General features: G+C 37.4%; 1 protein-coding gene across 6 annotated transcripts; it reads left to right on the top strand.

The window, feature by feature from the left end:
• The first annotated feature begins 17 nt into the window (after positions 1 to 17).
• On the top strand, positions 18 to 20,652 carry LOC136824990 (uncharacterized). 6 transcript variants are annotated; one of them, XM_067080983.1, is made up of 4 exons: positions 251 to 405; positions 14,409 to 14,505; positions 16,152 to 16,962; positions 17,780 to 20,652. In XM_067080983.1, coding segments are annotated over exons 2-4 (1,263 nt in total). In that variant the 5' UTR covers positions 251 to 405; positions 14,409 to 14,504; the 3' UTR covers positions 18,231 to 20,652. The 6 variants fall into 6 exon arrangements, with proteins under 6 accessions (XP_066937083.1, XP_066937082.1, XP_066937084.1 ...); XM_067080984.1 differs by having other exon boundaries at positions 276 to 401; XM_067080982.1 differs by lacking the exons at positions 14,409 to 14,505; positions 16,152 to 16,962; positions 17,780 to 20,652 and adding exons at positions 8,252 to 9,068; positions 10,067 to 12,121 and having other exon boundaries at positions 18 to 401.
• Positions 20,653 to 22,781: the final 2,129 nt, after the last annotated feature.

A 22,781-nucleotide genomic window follows, 5' to 3' on the forward strand; every position in this document is an offset into this window, starting at 1 on the left:
AGGGGACAACTAGCTCATCTCTGTCATATTTGTAAGCCTAACTAGAGGCGGACACGAATATAGTAAACGTACCGATACCCATGAATTGTCGGGAACGACATCATGAACAGGACTCAGATTAGACAAACTAAAACTATTTTTTTCTATAATCTTTCGACCCTTCTCTTTCCCCTTCAGGAAGAAGAAGAAACAGAAGAACGATGAACTGATTAGATATGAACTATGTAATATGAGAGGAAAGATAACATATCATGGGGTTGTGTTTGTGGTCACTGAGTAGACTCACAAACCCTCACAGCCCCGAGGACCTGAGTTGGTGATCGAGTTGCCGCGGTACTGGTTGTGCCTGAAGTTAAAGCTTCCAGCTGGTGTCTTATAAAGAGTGCCTGAATTGCTTCTGAGTAAGTAAGTAATTGTGATGCAGATAAACCAGGTCATTGTTGAATACCGATTACTTTTGAAGCTTTATGACAAAAGAACTACTCAGTGGCTTGATACACTGGATGAATTCCTTCATTTACATTATCTCCTGAGAATTCATAGTCGTTACTGTGTCGTACAGTAAACAGTGCTCAAAGGAAGAAACGGAGTTTAAATGATACCATTAAAAATGAGATATTCAGAGATTATTCTGAAAATGTTCTTGTTTTCAAAAGCAATAACATTTTATGAATTATACATTTGTTCTTTCACTCTTTTTCCCATGGACCAAGTAGACCTACTTTGGAATTTGGCTTCCTACAATTCTGTGCTTGCGTAACCACTAGAGCATAATCTTATTAGTGCATTATTTTGAAGAATATTACTTTGTAGCATTGCAATTATAAGGATTAACGACAGGACAATGGACTGATTCACTGTGTAAACTAGTTTATCATGGCACCTCCAACTGCGAGACAGTTTGAGAGGCATTCAGAACTTCATAATGCCTATGATGACGTCACTCGTTTTATACATAACTTCAGAAGTGTCTGATCTACCTGGCTGTATTGCATGTTCCTTGCAATAAAGAAAAATAATTGAAAAATTTACAATTCACAAACATAGTGATTTGACTAAAAAGCTTTCGAAAAATGAAGAAAGTCAATATCAGTGATGTAAAAAATCCATGTACTTTCATTGTGGGTTCTCATTAATAATCATCCCAGATTCACTGTTTCTGTTACTGTTACTAAAACCTCTTGAAATGTGTAACTTTCATATTCATTGAAGAAATTTAACTTTAATTTAGTGTTTTATGATGCTCAAGAAAGTCTCATCTGCATTTCATATATGTGAACATACTTTTCTAAGTAACTGATACCCAACTGAATCCTTCTTTCCCAGTGTGGCCCGTATTCCCATTTCTCCTTCGTTTAGAGTACTGAAATGTATATATTTCTCTGTTAATTATAACCGAATAATGTTTTATTGCTACAGCGCCTTAGAGAGAGAGAGAGAGAGAGAGAGAGAGAGAGAGAGAGAGAGAGAGAGAGAGAGAGAGAGAGAGAGAGAGCGGATAGATAAATAGATAATTAACTATTCTTAAGTCGTCTAGGAAAGCATAGATTGTGTATTAAAAATCCAAAGTCTTTGGTTTATTTTACATATTTTACATAGTAATATATTTACTATTTAGTTGTGGATTTTTATTACACAGATTGTTTTTCACGAAATTGTGAATCTATTAGCAAAGCATAGATTGTTAACCGGGCTCCAACGATCTCGCAAAATGAAATGAAAGGTTGAAGCTTATAAACTGAAGACGTTGATGACCATTCACTCATGACAGTAAACTGGTCGACGAATGAGAAACGATATTGTTCACGAACAAAAGGCCGCTAAAATAAATGCTTAAGTTTTTCTTCTACGTCTCTCGCATAAACTAACCCTAGATTCTGGGAAAAATAAAGCCAGTTATTGAACAACTTTGTCTCAGATTTCCTAATTCCAAATGGACCTTGGACGGAATAGCATGCACACGATATTAATTGTGATTAATTCTTAACAGTGGCAAACGACCCTGGGAACACCAAGGAACTGATTAAAGTGTTATGTTCTACATTTGCTGTTGGCAGGTATACACTGACTGAAAATGTAATTTTTTTTTCAGTAATACAAGCAAATTACTGAGTTACAGTTAATTACAAAGAAAATTTAAGCATTTCCCATGATGAATCCCAATGGATACAAGCTATGACCAGTTGGAGGTAACAGCTTAAGTGGATGATAGTTGAAGGATTTGGTCGTTAGACATTAGGCAGCCGATCAGGGAAAGAAAAGGCATTAGTAGGAGAAACAGGGTAACCGCCGATCAAAGTGATTAACAACTGCCAAAGTGCGGCTTGCCGGGAGAACTGTCGGAGTCTGAAGTGAACTTAGGATTGCCATAATCTTGTTCAGCCTTATCCAAAAGCACTGGAATATAATGCTTGACATCGCAAGGGTCTACCCCAGTCATTACTTTGGTGGCTTGCATGAAGTCATATAAGGAATGGTAGAGAAATGCATTCTGGACAGTCGGGTGTTTCCACGTCTACGCTCTTGAGGTTGAAGAGGGGGCTGGGATGTGGGACTGTGGCAATAACAATTACTGTAGGATGATTTTGAAGTCCGAGGTGAGGGGTAGGGCGTGGAGGAGGGGGAGGAGGAGGTGAGGGTGTTAGTTGCGAGGTTTGTGTCTCTTTTTCATGACACAAAACTGTTGCTGTTTCTGGCCATGTATCTGGTAGACAAGGTAATTGCCGAGGTACCGGTACTGGTGCCGGTCTTAATAGATGCGTCTTTGCATTTAAATATGCAAATTGCTTTAATCTTACACTGCAGGGGTTGACCATGCATGATGTGGTTCTGAACAGTTGGGCATTTGAGCATGGTAGGCTCCCCTTTCTTGAATTTACCCAGACAATTCTTGGTTTCGTGCCTTTTACTGTAAATTCTACACATTATGGGTCCTCTGCACCAGTTTTGGTGATGGCCATAATGCTGGCAACGGAGCTCTGGTGTATATTTCTTCTGTGGGGAATATCCCCATATTCCAAGCCATACTTGGCTCAGAACTGGTCCTCTGAACGTAGGTAGCACTTTTATTGATGGTGCACTTATGTCTGGTTACACTTCTCTCTGCATCGACAGTATATGCCAGGATCTGTAGAAGTTCCAGAGGGAGCTTGACTGGGTAGGAGCAGATGATGGCCTTATTCAACTTTTCATTTGGGTTTAATAGCATGAAATCCGTGCTGGTTTTCAGGTCGACTGTTGATCTGTCCTTTGATGTGACTGAATTCTCCACTGTGATTTGGTCAGGTTTTCAGTGTTGTTCACCTCAAGGGAAACAATTGTAGTGTATGAGGACTGTCCTTTGGCTGGTAGCCTCTAAATTTGGGTAGTGGTGGAGATTCATTTGTGTCTGAGACTAGAGGTGGAAAGGAAAGGCGCTGAGGAGGAGGACAAGACGGAGGAGGGAATGAGGTTGAGGAGTAGGGTGAGGAGGGGGTAAAGATGAGGATGTCGAGGGACAATGAAGAGAAGGTTGTGAGGAGGGGGAGGAGATGGTCATGGAAGGGGAAGTTGGATGAGAAGATTCAGTTGGTGTTGATGCATTACTTCCAGTGCTCTTCATGGCTGATGTAGGTCAAACTTCGTTGGTGAAATAACCAGTAGGCGGCAGTCTCTTCTTCCTGGTTTCGGTCATCACTCTCACTGACACTTAAGGTACTAATACTTCCACCCATCCAAATCTATCCAAATAAACAGTGGGAAAATGGCGAGTGCTCAGACTGTGATCTAAGAAACACATCTATAGTCATTGTCACTAAATGGGAGGGATTTTATTACATAAAACCCTGATGAAATTGCAAATTGACATACACAGTTTTTGTTACTACATGTGGACTTAGCAACTACAACAATAATTCAAATTATGAAGTCACTGGGGTGCTGAATTTCTATTGGTCGGCGTGCCTCATTGTCTTGCTGGTGGCCTGTGAGGCAGCAAGGGCATTCCTGGTGCTCTGTAGGACACATGCTATTCTGAGGTGTGCAAAAAGGGGATGGGTGAAGGTGTGATTCCCCATTTCTGGCCAGTAATCTCTATTTGCTCTGTTTGCTGGAGTGTTCTGTTGCTCGTTGATCCCTTTTGATTCTCACTATTTTGTGAATTCAATGAAGAAGGGAGGATAAAGTCCATGTTCCATTGTAAAGATATATACATATATATATATATATATATATATATATATATATATATATATATATATATATATATATATATATATATATATATATATATATATATATATATATATATATATATTCTTACAGTATTGGTGCAATTGTAATTCTTACCTTGTTGGGGATGCTTCTGACTGGGAACCAATATGTCGTAATACAAAAAAAAAAAAAAGTTATCTAAGTGAGAATTCAATAAGGAGAGGAAATTCTGGGTCTGAATTAATTACATGTATTTACAGAAATCAGAAGAATAAATCACAGGAAGCTGTGTATGCTAGGCTCTTGGCACTTTCAGGTTAAAATTAACAATAGACAAATTGAAGAGTGCCACTCAATTAATAATGAGGCATAAATAAATCAACTAGAAGGCTTGATTGATGGACGTAGGGGCACAGAAGGATACAGATGTTCTACAGTGTTCACATACCCCTTCTGTAATGTATGGAGAAAGCATACAATCACTGGGTGAACTGAAACACAGTCTAATTATTTCGTGGAATGTTGAAGTCTCAAGGAGTAATGTCAGGATATGTTCGATTAAATTACCAACAAATTTCAGAGTCTAGCACAATGCAAGAGGAAAAGGAATAACGAAATGAGATAAGAATAGCAGATAAATGACTCTGTCCACTACACAGTACCTTTATTCCTTAAACAAAGCTCCTTGGTTGAAGAACAGAATGACTCTCAGATGAGTGGGACCTTCTACACATGGCACCTCAGGTAGCACTCGGATGTAAGGTGAACGGCCAGACAAAAGAGAGCAGAGCGAGAGCTCGGAAGCCACGCTCAGTGGTGTGTTACTGGTTCAGTCTACTGGCTGCATCTGTCTCGCAACGCTGTGTCAGCCCTTAATAGACTTCTCTTTCTTGCCTGCTTTCATAGCCCCAAGCAATTCAGGTTTCCTGGCTGAGGAGGGCTATTCCTGTTAATTCCGGCTTCGAGCAGTTTCACATTTCAGCCTGGAAACACAAATCGGCAGAAGAAAGAGTGTCTTGGGACAAACAGCTTAATATAAGTGCTTTGAGTAGGCTTTAGTGAGGGAAATTGTAGACTCTAACTCATTTAATGGGCAAAATTTAATTAACAGGGAACCGGCTCAAGGCCGCTCCCTAATCTGGATGTTATTTCCCTGAGTTTGAGCATGAAGGATGCCAACAAGAGATATTTGTAGCATGAAATGCTTACAACTGACTGTCCTTCTCCTCGGGGCTTTGCAAAGCATGTTAGATTAAAATTATGTCAAGGTGACTGCTTTTAATAATGAAAAACTGTTAAGCTGGCAGTGCTTTTGAGGTAGGTCTGTGAGGAATATTTGTGCCTGAAGGAGACTGTGAGGGGTCAGGACCCCTGGGTTGTCTTGAGTTAGGTGGGGACAGAGAGTCCTGTCCAAGGAGGAGGTCATATCCTCCAGGAAGGTAATTTGCTACTGCAAGTGTGGAGAGCTTGGTTCTGTGGGGCCTGGTGACTCTCAAATGAACTGTTGGGAGAATCAATTTTACCTGATTAATCCTCTCAATGGTGACGAGTTTATGTTTTTCAATTTTAGCTCTATAAGAGAACTTGTCTTTCCTTATCAGGGAGACTTGTGCACCAGCATCTTCAAATGCCTTGACCTGGCGTGCAGGGTAGCTACCTGGAGGAGGTGCCAGAAATGTAGGGCCCTTGGCTGGAAGACCTAGAGGTTGGCGATTAGTAACCGCCAGTGCAATGGCAGGTGTAGCTGCTGTGCTGGGGCAATTCTTTCAGAGGAAGGAGTGCCCATAGACTTAACATGCAGGGTAATAAATCTTGCCAAAGTCCTTCTGAGGAGCTGGTGAAGGTTGAGGTTGCTTCTTGGACTGATCAAGGGTGGTGTTGCAGCGGCTCCCCCCTTAGATTGGCACTGGGATTCCAAGTGGCCCCTCCTCTTGCAATGAGCACAAACAGGAATTTTAGAAGATGGCCCATTCTTTGGTTGGGCTTGCAATGAAGTGTGACCTGGTGGAATGATCTTCCAATTCAGGGGACTGGCGAAAGGATGATAAGCTTCCCAGTCATCCGCTAAGCGGCAGCACTCATTTAAGGTCTTGGGACGTTTCTCGCAGAAGTAAGTGGCTAATGAGCTTGGAGCATAATAGAAGAAGTCTTCCAGTTGCCTGTGCTCTCAAAGAGTTCCTCAGACGTTGTGATGTCGAGGGCTTCCAGCCAACGCTTAACAGTTTGAGTTTTATGATAGGACCAATCTGTCCAAGTTTGACCTGCTTCCTTTGGTTGGCCACGCCAACGTTGTCTCCAGTGTTCAGGGGTGATTTCATAGGGGTCCCCCTGAACGTCATTGATTAAGGAGCAGAAAGTGTTCTACGAATGACTTATATGTTGGATTCTGTGAACTTATTTTGAAAGAGGAAATAAAGTAAAAATGTATATTACTGACATACATAAGAAACCCAGTTTCAGTCATGAGAAATGCAGTCTGATAACAAAGAGAGAAATGTTGGTTGCTGATGAATTTCATATCTACAAGTTCTCTTACTACAACTACATGAAGAGGGTACAGGGAAAAGATCCCAGGACCCACTGACGAAGTTGAACTGTATCAAAGCACAGCAGAGGAGCCCAGCTTGTTTCATTTCAAGTAATGGCACGAAGTACTCTCCACTACACCACAGAGCTGAAAATAACCGAATATGTGTATGATGATTGTGGCTTGTCTGTAACATATTATGACGCTGCTAATTTCGGCTGATATATTAGCATCACCAAAGTGTCAGCTGCAATTGGTCAGCATGGGTGTGATAGCTTGTTTGGCCTCTATTCCTTTACTGAAGGCTACAAAATACATTTAATAGTCATGGGAAGTTTGCTGCCCTGAAACTTAAAATGACCATTGGTTGCTTACTGAACGGCTTCACAAAGCTTAGAAATGAATGGCAGCTCAGAGATGAAGCTTTCAAGTTCTTGGAAGAATTTGTGTGTTGACTCTATATTGCTGTGATGTGATGTGATGTGATGTTATGATGTAATATGAGTTATATAGAGTGAAAAATAGCAGAGCGGAATCTTAGTAGCAGCAAACTTATCAAGACTATCCATTTCTATATGTAGTTAGAGATAACTATCAGGCTTCTGTTTGGCAACGTGATTGCAGACAAATACATAGGTTACTAGCCAGTTAGATAATAAAGGTTGTGTCCAAAATGATACTGAGGAGATTATCCAACATTGGATGATGAAAGCACCAGCATCAAACAGTGTTGGAATTTTTCACTTGCAAATTCAAGAGCCGTACCAACTACCTTCATATAAGTACATAGTAAATGGACTAATTTATGTCCAGGCATGTGGCTTGCTGAAATTTGAAAATATATAGAATGAGAAAGAAGGTGATAGTGTGCAGGACGAATATAATGAATCAAACACAACTTGAACACAGAAAATTTTTGTAAAGTATAATTAATGGCGGCAGAATATCTCTGCAAAAATGTAAACTATAATGTTTGTCTGGAAACTATATAGCCTGTAGATATGTGCTTGTGGTAAAATAGAGGAACAGAACAGTTTTTGTAATAGTCAAGAGTGCATTCATTCCATAAGATTAAGGATGTCTAAGTTTGTAGTTTGAAAATAATTTTTGATATTCTAATGTAACTGATACTTACCAGTGTCATTCTGCTTGAAAATCTAATGCAAATCATTAGAGAAGTTTTAGAATTGGTATGGTTATCTATCACTGATATTTCAGTTTATCTGAAGTGAGGAAAAACAATCTTTTGAGTACAGAGTCAACAGATAAAATCAGTGTAGTTTGCTTCATGGAAAACAATATTTTTTCTATCATACTCACAAATATGTTATCTACTCTGCTAATCTTCAGCTGTGACTCTCAAATGTCAATCATCCACTTTTGAGTTACAAATACAGTTAGTTGCCAGAAAATGACAATAGAGTTTGACGCCCTTGGATGGTACTAATCAACTTATTGGCTCACGGATTAACTGCAGTCAGCAAAGAGTTGGACACAGCTGGGAGACTAATGAAAGCTGAATTTGTTTTTCAGTGGCATCTCTCGAGATAAAGAACATTGCTCCACAGAGTCTTATTACAGCAGACCACATCAAGAGAGTCCTCAGAACTGACAAGGGGAGTGATGCGCTCTTAAAGTCTTGGGAGGTTGTTGACTTCACCAAACCCGGAGACAACTATGCCTGTGTTGTCACGAGTGTGGAAGTCAAATACTCTTTAGCAAATGGAGTTGACTATAAAGTCTCTTACATTGTTAAATTAACTGCCTGTAGGAACAGAAAAGGTTTCCCAGATTTCACGCCGACTCTCTTTGCCAAGGAAGGAGGGTTTTACCAAGAGATAGTCCCAGCACTAAATGTGATACTAAAATCCGCAGGCCGTGAACCTCTTCACTTTCCCAAGTGCTTCCTAGTAATCACTGAAAAGGGAAAAGAACAAATGTATTTTGCAGATCTGAGAGCACAAGGCTTCAAAATGTTTGATGTACGAGAAGGAATAAGCATGGATCACGTCACCTTAGTCTTGGAGGAGCTTGCCAGATTGCATAGTGCTTCTCATGTTTTGAAGAACAAATTGTCAGAAGGTGAAGCTGTAACTACAAAGTATGACTTTCTGGCAAAAGATTTCTTAAACTTTACTGAAGACTCTAAAGAGAAGGTCATAGCAGTCCTTCACAGTAAAATTGACAGTGGTATTGAAATTCTAGAGAAAATTGGGGGCTACAACACTGCTGTTCGTTGGCTGGAGAGATTTAAACCCGAAGTTAGTGATATCCTTACTACTGGCATGCAGAGCAAGAGGTTTTCAGCCATCTGCCACGGTGATTGCTGGAACAACAACCTTCTCTTTAGGTAAAATAATTCAGAGTTGCTTTGATGCAAAGTGATCTGTTCTGATTTACGCTCACTGATACATCTGACCATCATTTGAATATTCTTTTAGGAACTTTTTTCTAAGATTCTTCCAAAAAAGGAATTTTGACGTGTTGTAGCATGTAACAGCTCAGTTCTGTGATTTATAAGTTTAACTATTAATTAGATTTTATCCATGTGATTTTTATGAGATGAAACTATAAGTTTACAGTCAATTATTTAGTAAAAGAAGCTACTTATTAATTGCAATTTTATTCTTTGATGCACCAAATTTTTCCAAATTAAGGTTAAAATTTCAAAGTTAACCTTTTTCATTAAAATCAAGATGAATTTATAGATATTAGGTAGCTGTAGTTAATATACACTACCCACATAACAGGAAATATACTCGCACCCTTACAAAAAAGTCAGTCCTAGGGACAAAGGTGTTATTTCTGTTATTGTCGATTTTCTTATCCTGTCGCCGTAAAATATTACTATATAATATCTAACATAGTTCTTGTAAACCTGTGTCTCTGTAGTTATTTACAAATGTTATATCAGGATTTACATTTTAATATTTATAGCTTTTATACTATGACATTCTTAAATTTCAAGCTTACAGTTACCTAAGCAAACCATAGTAGAAAAATCATTAAGGGAAGGTAAATACCTAGACCTGGCCCATAAAGTGACGCTTTCTTTTATGATGGCTGGACTCAAGATTTTTTGCGCTGTATAAAATTAAAGGAAAAAGGTTAGTAAGGCTAGCCAGAAGACCTTTCTTTTATTATGCTTGCATAAGGGCTGATATTAGGCAATATTTTCTTTTTCCTTAATTGACAATGATTTTTGTTATCAGTAGTACTGGAGAAATGGACTTAACCTAAAGGCACATAACTATGATCAGTCCTGGAAATTCAGCTGTTAGATTGTTTGAGGTCTTTATGTATGAAACTACAGAGGACCAGCCTCCAAGGACCCACATCTCATTTCAGATATAATGACAAGGGTCGCCCTTTAGAAGTCATGTTCGTGGATCTCCAGCTATGCCGTGAGTCTTCCCTCGCTTGTGACTTGAATTACTTCTTGTACACGAGTGTCACTGGGGACATCAGGACACCGAACCTCCATCATCTTTTGTCCATTTACCATTCGTCATACAAAGCAGTGCTCGACGGGTTGAAGGTACCGATGCACTTCAGTGAGGTCGAACTCTTTGATGAATGCAGAAGTAAACACAAAGTCGGAATACTCTTTGCCCTAGGTGTCATACCAGTTTTACTACGGGAGAGAGAAGATGTCCCTGTTTCCAAAAATACAGACTGGAAGAAGCACATGGAGGAGACTCGGAGAGCAGCCCTGGAGAAGCTGGACAAGAATCCCTTGTGCAAACCTCTGTTTCTGTCTGTTTTTGATGAGTTTATAGACAATGGGCTCATTGCCTGAAAGAGGTTCAAATCAGGTATTTTTCGCCACTATGTGTACAGACAGATAACGCTAAACACGCTCTGAATGTCATTTATATATATACATACATACATACTGTATACTGTATATAAGTATACATATATATACATATATATACATATATACCACTCATTACCACAGGTGAAAAATAAGAGACAGGGTGTAGGTCCTGACCGGTTTCGACTTTATTTCCAAGCCATTGACGGAGGACTGATACAGAGTATAAGAAGTCACAAATATATATACTACAGGAAAGTGCTGACGAACATACACAACCGCTAGAGACTACATATCCACTCACCGGCCTGTATAAGAAGTCACAAATATATATACTACAGGAACAGTGCTGACGAACATACACAACCGTTAGAGACTACATATCCACTATACTCTGTATCAGTCCTTCGTCAATGGCCTGGAAATAAAGTCGAAACCGGTCAGGACCTACACCCCGTCTCTTATTTTTCACCTGTGGTAATGTGTGATAAATGAATCACGTACGAAAGTGATAATAATCATACATATATACATATATATACAAAGTATATACAGGATATATGTGTGTGTATATATATATATATATATATATATATATATATATATATATATATATATATATATATATATATATATATAAGTAGATAGATAGACAGTTGTAATATTCTATGAAACATAAAAGGTCAATAAAAGCAGGCTACCACGATGGACCGTTCTTCCCTCCCGATCATTACTGAATTTAGACAGCAAGTGACAGGAACATTTATGCTCTTGCCGTCTCGTGATGATAATAGTGATAATCCATCTGCTTAAATATCTACAGAAAACCGACGAGTCACTGTTACATTCGAGTATTGTTCTGAAAGTCACTATGACATTCCCTCGACAGGGTTTATCTTGCGTTTATCTGTAGGCTATCACTACGTTCAAGCGTCAAGGTAAACCTTATCTTATAAAACATTTCACGGACTTCAGAACGGCATAAAACGTTATCAGATGAAAGGTTCATAAATCCACACGAGACAAGATTTGAAAGGATTTTAAATCATAAAGTATTTGGTTTTCTATATCAAATGAATACAACGGTATTTCTTCCTGTTTTCTCTTTATTATTATTATTATTATTATTATTATTATTATTATTATTATTATTATTATTATCATTATTATTATTATTATTATTATTATTATTATTATTATCATTATTATTATTATTATTATTATTATGAATGTATTTTTTGTGTCGTCATTAATGTTTGTCTATACTTCCTATTATTATTATTATTATTATTATTATTATTATTATTATTATTATTATGAATGTATTTTTTGTATCGTCATTAATGTTTGTAGATACTTCCTATTCTTAACCTTGTTATGTATATTTCATTGCTTGAACCTCTTCCTGTTAAGTCTTCTTGTGGGAGCAATATGAATAAAACTTTGCAACTTGATCTTTATTTTTGAAAATTGTTTTGAACATTTTTTTCGCCTCACATATTTAGGTCAGCTTTAAATTTATTTTTATAATCATAGTAGCGCATGCAAGTGTTCTCTCTCTCTCTCTCTCTCTCTCTCTCTCTCTCTCTCTCTCTCTCTCTGAGTTCTTATAAAGGCTAATTTTGTACCGTAACTAAAAAGTGCAAATGCTCACGGTAACAATCAAAATAAAACCAACCAAGAGCAATGCAAAAGACTGAAAATTTAGTAAATGCAACAAACCTCAGGTCAAAATGGCGAAATTGCCACGTAAATCAGTTAACAGTATAACTTCAGGAGGATGCAGCAATTAGATAATGGTGATCTTAAAATACAAAATGATGAAAGTGATCTCATCGAGGAATTCTGAAAAACATCACGCTCGTGATTAAGTAACAGCCAAAAATCTCTTAAAAGAAACGCTAGGTTGAGCTAAACGAATCATAATTATTTATCCAAATTGACCATTTCCTTCATCTACACGAACTGTGTATAATCTCAGTCAAGACATTAACGCACTCTTACCAACGTAATATTCATAAGCCAAAAGCAAAATTATTTAGAAGTTTTTATTGCCTTTGCAGAGGAGCCGAAGGACATATACTGTAGATAGTACAGTCAGGCTCAGAATGACTGGCTGCCTAATGCTTCGAAACGTACTTGCAGCATCTCTGGAATTAATGAGCCATGATGTTTGACGCATCTTGAACTAAGTCACTTTTAGAAGGAAGCATCCAATACATACCTGGAGTAACTCTCGAACTACTAGATAGATCATTACAGCTGTGGAGAGTGATAATCAAGATAATGGTCCCTCAGTTCTTGCCACATTTGAGTCAGGATTATTTTCGGAGCTGATAAGGTTTTGTACTTCAACGGCAGGATAGGGTCCTACGTGGTCACATCCGCGAGTTTTACATCTTGAACCGTTTTTCATTAATTTAAACTTTCCTCCGATAAATCATTTACCCGACGCCACTGATATAACTCCAATCTAATCTTCTATCTGAATCATTATGCTTCGAAGAGCCAAGCCGGTTCGTTTTCTATCCATGACAGATTTTCCCTTTACCGGTAAATTTTGTAATTTTCTCCTTGTTTCCATTTTCCTTGAATCTTACAAGCTTCTGTCTAATGGACTTGGTCTAAATAAGATTATAGAAATTTTGTCCCATCATCCTGTATATTAAAACAAAATCTAAATGTTTCTGCTATCTACTGGATCTTCCAAGGCTGGTCGACCTTAATCTTGCAAGTTTAGATACCACGTTTCAATATGCATTTCCATTTCGCTGCCATTTTCGCTTTTGTTTCACCATGGTCCTATAGCTTAACGGTTTCACATCGTTCTTTGAACAACTGGCCCTTTGTAAAAAGTCCTTTAGATCTCGAACCCAAGATTTGAGACACCGTACACAGGTGATCATAGAGGACAACTTGGTAAGTGGTCGCACTCTTCTTTCTAGGTGTAATCTTAGGGAAAAATAAAGATTTCATCTTGACCTACTTTGATAACCAGGCCACGGAATGGCTCAAAGAAGTCAAAAGAAAGATAAATCATTTTTATCGCATGGGAACTTGGGATACACGACGAACTCTTCCAGACAATTACGGGGAAAGGAGGCGCCCATCTTCTCCTGCCTCGATATTTCTTTGATTCCATTACCTTTCATTTACGGGCCGCAGATTGAGGTTGCCATACCAGTGCCCTCTGTTAGATGCCCTTTATGTACCAGGGACTGAGGTTTGTACTCTTTTTACCTCCATTACCTGTCACTTATGGGCCATTTACTGACATCTTCCTATCAGTTGATTTCATTATCTGCCACTTATGGGTATCTGAATGAGGTCTGAATACCCAGCTTATCCACTACTTGTAGTTTATGAACTATTTACTGATCTCTGCATGCTCAGTGCTCCCATGACCCACTACTTGCGGACCATTTATGAGCTCATTATAAGAAGTTTTGCAAATTTAAGTCTGCATTGATCCGGTGGACGTTATTGGTTGTATTTCAAAGGCCTTCACATATCGCATCCCTTTCGTACATTTTAGTCATTTCCAATTGAGAAAACTTTGCATTGGCTTTTTCATTTTGATTAGGTGCAAGAGTGAGTATGTATGATCATACAGGACTGTATTCTGTATCCAGTGTGTGAAAAGGTTTCACATGCATGACTCACATGCACACAAGCAAATGTACACAAAGCAGGTGATAGTACAGAATTAAGGAGAGGGAGAGATAAATGACCTTGGTACTCTTTGCTGCCTTAACCATGTCCCTGACACTGCTAGGTGAGTGCCCATTTCTTTTATAGATTCACTAATTTTGTAATGAAATCATCCATATACAATCCATTCTTAAACAAATGTTTATCTATCATTCCTTTCAGCTGTCATCGATAACTTTGGGGCATCATAAACTAGGGTCCTCCTTCAGTCGCGTTCGTGTTGCTCTGTCAACTGGAATACCATTGCATCCGTTCGCAAGTATGAACTTACTCTATGTTTCTTGATTATTCAAAAAAATTCCCCTAAATGTCTGGGAATGATTGTGTGTACGGTCTTTTAAATGGGGAATTGTAATATGAGTCGTCTTAATGTTTTTAAGGCTAACAGGCAGCTTAATATTAAAGTGTCCCCAGAGCTCCAAGTTGCACATTTTTTTTCGCTCCAAAGTCTTCTAAAAATATCCTACGTTTCTCATGGAAGAGCGTACTTGCATATGTAGGCTCCAAAGTGGTCGAAAATCTCATTATCTAACAAAGAGTGGTGAACCGCGCGAGAGATTGGGAAGCCCACGTGGAGATCCTCAACATTGCAAAACGATGTGGGAACAGAATTCCTGTGAATAAGGGTCTTTGGCTCGTGGAGACCTTTAATATGCGAAACGAATGGGAACCGAATTTCTGTGAATAAGAGTCTTTGGGCTTGGCCAATCAGCGACTTCGTTGTGGGTGCATCCAAGTCAATCAGCACGTTTGTTTATGTACAAGATGACGTCAAACCGACTTTCTTTACTGAAAACAAAAAGATGAAGATGCGATTCATTATGAACGTCGACGGCTCACTTGTAAGTGTTGTCAGTGGTACTTTACAATGCTACCACCAAGCTTAAGCCCTGTACTTTTCCACAACTTTCTTTTATTGCTCTAATCGTACCTAGCATAGATAATGGCCACGCGTTTGTCATACTGTTAGTCTCTGCATTTTACAGAATTTTTTCCTATTAAGTGTTTTTTTCTGAGAAGGTATTATTATATAGGAAAATCCATTTGAATAATGGATTAATCTTCTGAGCAGAAAGTTTCACAGCTTCCACTGTTTCGTATACCACATTATCAACATTACATTAGGTGCTGGAAATTGAGGTCTCGACCCTCTTTTATAGTATCTACATTTTGACAGTGTAGGTATACTATCTACAATGGTAATGTGTTAACTAAGGTGAGTATTAAAAAGAAAAAAAAAAAACTTGGAGAACTAGATCTAAGTATTTTGATTAAAATTTAGTTGTGGCTATTGTAGAATGTTATAGACTTAAAACTCACACTAATGTATGAGGTTCTCTACTTTTCGTGTTAATCTTCCCCAATCTGAGGCCAATGGAACGGGCATTCCATGCCCATGTCCATCCGGACGTGAAGAGACATGGCAGAGGTGGGAGGCAAAGAGTTGGGATTCTCTGTTTGTTCGAAATGAAGGAAAAGTATGTCATTGATTATAGATAGTCACCACTTTCCTCTCTTGTGAATTGTTCTCACAACCACGTAATTTTGTAAATATAACAAATCTCCCAAACTGCAGAAGTTACACTTAAAGTCCCAATATATTTTTATTAAAAGAAAAATCCTATTTTTAAAGTTTATCAAAGTTGATCTTTGTTTGATTTTGGTGGATTAGAGAATTAAACTTCAAATTTTAACAAGTTTATGAGGTTTATTAGAATTATTAGTACAAGAAAAAAAAACATGGCAACTTTATTTATTTTGCTGAATAGGGGAGTAGAGAAATAAGTAATTAAACTTTCATATGCAAGTATTTTGTCATACAAACTCTTTAAAAAATTCAGTACATATCTATATCATAAAAGTATAAGTGGCAATAGAAAAGTAACATTCCTTATCAATTTCCAGTGGAGTCAACTAAGGAACAAGCAGTGATACCACAGAGCCTGATAACTGAAGGATATGTCAGGGAAGCACTGAAGGCAGACAAGGGTAGTGAAGCTCTCTTGAAATCCTGGAAGGTAGTCGATTTCACCAAGCGTGGTGACAACTATGCCTGTGCGGTGACAAGCGTCGAGGTCAAATATACTGAGAGTGGTGTCGAACATGAAGTTAGTTATATCGTCAAGCTAAATTCCTGTAGGGCTGGCCAAGGTGTCCCTGACTTTTCACCAGTTATCTTCTCAAAGGAAGGAAGGTTTTACCAAGAAGTTGTACCAGTGCTGAATGAAATGCTTATTTCAGCTGGTCAAGAGGCCCTTAGAGTTCCAAAGTGCTTCTTTGTTTCTCTAGAAAGTGGGAAGGAGCAATTGTATCTAGAGGATCTTAGAGCTAGGGACTTCAAAATGTTTGACAGGAGAAAGGGAATGGACTATGATCATGCATCTCTTGTCTTGTCTGAGCTTGCAAGGCTGCACAGTGCTTCTTATCTGCTTCTGAAGAAATTAAAGGAAGGGGAATCCTTGTCGACGAAATTTGACTTCATCTCAGATGAATATTTATTTTCATCTGATCTTGCAACTGTGTATGAAACATTTATGAAAACTAATGTCGACACAGGTATAAAGATGTTGGAGACAATTGGCGGGTATGAGAGCAGCATTGAGTGGCTGAGAAACTTCAAAGAAGAAGTTCCGGAAATTTGTTCTGTCGGCACCCAGAGTAAGAAATATACCAGCATTTGCCATGGTGATTGCTGGAATAATAATGTTCTGTTCAGGTAAGGTATATGCTACTGTAATGTTTTACTAAATATACCTAAGGTTTCTTATATAGCTTTGTCATGTCTCATTAGATTAGTTGTGACTGTTTTCGGGTTTTGATTGTGAATTTCCTTCATCAATCTTCATTTTTTGTATAGCTGACAATTATAAGTTTTAAGTAAAATTAGAAAATAAGGTTTTCCTCTGGAAATGAGAAACCGTTGTTAGAATGGGAGAAAATCAATAAGATCAGAGCTGTTATAGCTTGAGACCTTAATGAAAGACAATTGTTGTTAGAGATTGCCTACAATGTACTGTGATTGCAACATTTGATTATATAAGGATTGTTTATGTAAAACCTATTAGAACAATCAATTTTGCAAAATGCAAAGTCATCTTAATGTCCCTGGTAATCTATAATATTAGTGCTAGTTGTATCACCAAAAGAATGTATATGAAAATCCCGAGGATTTTTAAATACATTCTTTTGATGATACAACTTACGAAATGTGTAACCAAAATTCAGCACGTTGCTACTAAGATGTAGTTCAGTAGAATATCATCTTCGTTTCCCGGTGCAGATCAAGTGCAACTGACAATCGAACTTCATAAATTCTTTAACATTCTTCTCTTTCCTGGCACGTCTCTTGTCTTTACTCACAATTGGTTGTCAGTCTAAGTGATTTTTAATTTTTATCGATATCAGTAAACCTGTAAGGTGTATTGAAAGCTTCAGTAATGATCTGAAGCCTTCCAATAATTCTGTATATTTCTTTACTGAAAGCTTCAGTAATGATCTGAAGCCCTCCAATAATTCTGTATATTTCTTTTCAGATATAATGATGAAGGTCGTCCTGTTGAGCTTATGCTAGTAGATCTCCAGATAGGTCGCGAAGCTTCGTTTGCCTATGACTTGAATTACTTCTTATACACAAGTCTTACAGGTGACGTCAGGGGGCCAAACATCGAAAATTTCTTGACCATTTACTTTTCGTCTTATAAAGAAGTGCTGAAGGGAGCTGATATGCCTATGTATTTTGACAAAGAGGAACTCGTGAAGGAATTCCGAAGCAAGAATAAACTTGGCTTGCTTTTCTCCATGGGCATCATACCAGCCTTGCTGGCGGAGCCTGAGGAAGCTCCGGAATTTATAGACCAGGACATAGAAAAGTTCATGCTGGAAATGAAAAGAGTAGCCTTCAGTCTGCTCAAAACAAATCCTTTGTGCAAGCCTCGTTTTTTGTCTATCTTCGACGAATTTTTGGAATCAGGACTGATTTCTTGAGTAGTGTTAATTGTATTACCTCCTAGTTTCTCCAGAGTAGGTCCTCGTATATAGATTTTCTTTGTTCAAATAACCTATGTTTAACTTTCCAATGGTATTGTTCCTCACTTAGAGGACACAGTAGTTGGAAAGGTTACAGGATATACAATTATGCTGTGATACTCAACTAAGACTGTTCTGAGGTTTGTGTGCAAGTGCCATTTTAGTCATTCTAAGCAGTTCTCAAAATGTAAGATGATTAGCTTTTGATATGCTTGAAAGTGCCCTAATATGTGAAATCTAAGAACTTCAATTGGAATTGATTTATACTGAACCTCTATTATTTTCAAAAGTAGTTTTATACAGTGCAGATTGTGCTGAATTTGAAAATAAAAATTCTTGGAGTAAGAAGCAGTATAGGGTTTCAGGAATTATCTTTTATAAGGAAGTTATAATAATTCTATTTTTGTTCTTTTCTATTGTCTTCTATCTCAAAAATGTACTTGGGATATTTTTAAGATTATAACCATTCACCAGAGTTGCTGCAGTGAATATGAAACTGCACTAAAATTGTTATTATTATTATTATTATTATTATTATTATTATATTATTATTATTATTATTATTATTTTATCTTTTTTTTTTGTCTGTCACAGTCATCCTATTCGACTGGTTTTTTTTTTTATGGTGTGGGGTTCCGGGTTGCATCCTTCCTCCTTAGGAGTCCATCACTTTTCTCATTATGTTCGCTGTTTTTAGTAGCACACTCCTCTGCATGAGTCCTGGAGCTACTTCGGCATCTGGTTTTTCCAGATTCCTTTCCAGGGATCTTGGGATCGTGCCTAGTGTTCCTTTGATTATGGGTACAATTTCCACTGGCATATCCCATATCCTTCTTATTTCTATTTTCAGGTCTTGATACCTATCAATTTTTTCTCTTTCTTTTTCATCTACTCTGGCGTCCCATGGTATTGCGACGTCAATGAGTGATACTTTCTTCTTGATTTTGTCAATCAACGTCACGTCCGGTCTATTAGCACGTATCACCCTATCTGCTCTGATACCATAGTCTTGGAGAGCTGTTAATCAGCTCAGTGGTCTAGTAAAACTAAGGTATACTTAACCCAGAGGATCTTTGCCTGATCGTTTTCTATCACTCCCTCAGGTTGGTGTTCGTACCACTTATTGCTGCAAGATAGCTGGTGTTTCTTGCACAGGCCCCAGTGGAGGGCTTTTACTACTGAATCACTCCCCCTTTTTTACTATTATTATTATTATTATTATTATTATTATTATTATTATTATTATTATTATTATTATTATTATTATTATTATTATTATTTAAAAATGGTAGCAGCTTCAGCTGCATTCATCTTGTTGAGAAATTTACTGAAACCAAGTTGCAATATATTGCTATTTTTTCATAATTATATTTGCGAGTAGCAACCAAAAATACCGCCCAATGTCTCGTCTGCTGGTTTGTCGAATCTGTCCAAATAGCATCATAATACAAATTTTATTTCATTTTACATTTCACTAGGAATAACATAATGATGAATATAGATTGACCATATATGTGACTAGTAGATCACTGTAGATCTTTTTTTATAGTTAAGCTGGATTTTTTATTTTTTATACACTTCTTGTCGATGAAAAGGCCTTTCTCTCAACTGCATCCTTGTTGATCTTCTCTAAAGACAATGTGTAGTTGGTACAGAAGGCGCCATCTAATACTAGTATGGAGACTCTTTGAGATAACTGAGAAGTTTGAATGGACCACTCAGGAACTGTGTTGCCTGACACCGGATTTAGCACTGGTTGGTCGTCAGGGATGAGTGGCTAGCACGCTGTAAGGCTCTAATAATAAACAGTTGGCTTAATCGTGTAGCCTGGAAAGGTCGTGGCCACCTTATTAAGGATTTCTCATAATCATGGTACTTTATAGTTCATCTTTTGTTGTTGTTTCTGTAAAATGTTGTTGTCAAGCTCAAGGCTCTATGCTTTGGTCTCGTAACAGCGCCACAGGTGTTTACGAGGACACTTGACCCCATAACCAATTAGGACTATGTAAACTGTACAAGGCTCAAGAAGTATTTAGAAGAATTGGTGGCAATGGCCACTCAAGAGGAACTTCGTTGTCATCTTCATTAATTCTCCTCTGCCAGCACCTGTTCTGTTGTCCTTAGTGCCATGTGTCTATAATGGTGTGGATCTGTTTTTCAACTTAATTATCTGAGAACCTGCTGTTGAAGTTGGTACTAAACCAAATATTTTTATCATAATAGTTTGAAGACCAGAATGACAACCAGAGGAGACATAATTTATTCTACCTATTTTAATGTTTTTTTTTTAAATATATGCTATGGATAATACATAGCTATGGCCACAGCATGACTCTCCGAAGGTCTTTTATGTCCTCTTCAAGAATTTGTTTACAGAAACTCTGCTTTTTTTTAAAGCAGCTTCAACTCCCTGGAAAACTGCCCCCCCCTGAAGGTCCCTACAAAGTAGATGCCATGGATGGGCATACTGAATGAATTTCTCCTTACCTGAGTTAGTCATAGCAAAGGGTAGTCATACAAATATCAGTGAAGGCCACACAAGCTTACTATCTTCCTCAACCCACCTCCCCCCCACACACACACACAACACCAACAACACACAGTCCCATGATAAGATCAGCTATGCTGTAATGGAGATTAGGGCCTGTTCATCAAGACTGAGACAGCACCTGATAAATATTTGCGATAACACTGGGATTTATGTAGTTGTTAAGGGGTTCTTTATTTGATGTTTCAAATTTAATACTCAAGCCTACTGCAAAGTCCTGTTTAACATGATACAACGCATCTATGTCCAATAATATGAGGGAAGCAGACTGCTAAATGGGGATTTTGAGTTAATAAGAATAAAAATGATTAAAAACCACGCAAGTTTACTGATCTAACCTTCTTCACTTAACATAGGGAGACGGGTTCTCAATTAACTTCGGCCTAGACAAACGAAGCTGAGTTATTTCTTTTACCTATGTTTTTAAATAATAATTTCTCTTAGTACATCTAAAACTACTATTTGTTTGTGGCAACTGTCATCAAAGTTCTGTCAGTTCAGTTGGGAGTGGTTATATTGTCATATGTCGAGCCTGATCAGTTTATCATGGCATGCCCTCCTGTAAGAAGCATCAACCCAAAGTTGATCCCTAGTGCAGAATTAAATATATATATATATATATATATATATATATATATATATATATATATATATATATATATATATATATATATCACTACTATAACGAGTACTTTGGTATTTATTCTGCATTTTCATATATACAAAAGAAGTTGATATATATATATATATATATATATATATATATATATATATATATATATATATATATATATATATATTTTTTTTTTTTTTTATATAAATATAAATATTTTGGAAAGGAGCAAACTAAAATTTTCGAAAGGTTTGACTCAGTTTCTAAATGGGATTAAGGTCTGCAGTGATATCAGGCACCTCAACAATAGCATTATTATCTTATATTGTTTTCCTTTTTTATACTTTAGCCACAGTCTTTTCCATCTTTGGTACTGGAATACACTGACTTACTAAAATACCCTCCAGTGGTCAGAAGTGCCAGTAGACAAAGGCCTTAATTATTACAGGTACATCTGTTAGCATTAAATCCAGTGCTCTACTGGATATGCGTTTTGTGCCTCTTTTATCAGCTGGAATTCCTAGGCAGACCTGTCATGGTGGCTGGGCTAAGTATTTTAATCTTTAAAACAGTCATCACTACTGGGGTCGCAATGGACACCAAATACACGTAACAATGAGTCTCAGAAAAGTCATTCGTGATTACTTTGGTAATTTAAAGTAAGCTTTGCTCTTTAGTTAGCAGTTATATACTAAATAGACACAAAGATGCAACTTTGAATAAAAGTAGGCACTTCGAACCATGGAATGAGGAACTCCATAGACCGCTGTATCCAAAGAGATATCTCAGATAAAAGCATCACATGTCATATAGAGATCTATGACACTGAAGGTGAAAACATTGTCCCAGGGTCTTGAATACTCGAAGTATCTAAATTATTCTATTTTGGTTAAATTTGCAACAGAGGATGGTTCGTACTGAAAAGCCAAGAAAAATAAATCTATAGAGGTAAAAATCAGCAAAGAAAAAGCAAAAAATTGAACTGCATAATGCGCCTGCACAGAAAATTTAAAAGGACTCATAAATGTAGTGAAAGACTGCCGAAAAGTAAACAAGCCAATATGACTAACCCAGTATATCACGAAGGTTAATAAAATGCTAATTACGAAAGAAGTTGAAGTAAAGAGGGAACAGTCATTTGCCTTGTGGTCTACTAAGCAAATTTTACTCTGAAAATTAGCTTGTTGAACAAAGCTTTTAACAAAAAAGAAAACTAGGTAATGCTAAACGTGAAAGAAAATTAGCCTGAATGTAACCCCTAATAACGTAACTCAAACTCAGAACAGCTGAAGATTATGACATAGAGGCTATGGTATAGTTCAAAAGTTCTTATATTTGTATGAACATT

This window comes from Macrobrachium rosenbergii, chromosome 36, assembly GCF_040412425.1.
Source record: "Macrobrachium rosenbergii isolate ZJJX-2024 chromosome 36, ASM4041242v1, whole genome shotgun sequence".
Lineage (NCBI taxonomy): Eukaryota > Metazoa > Arthropoda > Malacostraca > Decapoda > Palaemonidae > Macrobrachium > Macrobrachium rosenbergii.

Bases quoted from the DNA above. Each gene is read 5' to 3' on its own strand.
- LOC136824990 (XM_067080982.1), top strand. The intron at 9,069-10,066 runs GTAAAATAATTC...ATCTCATTTCAG, and splicing joins AACAACAACCTTCTCTTTAG to ATATAATGACAAGGGTCGCC.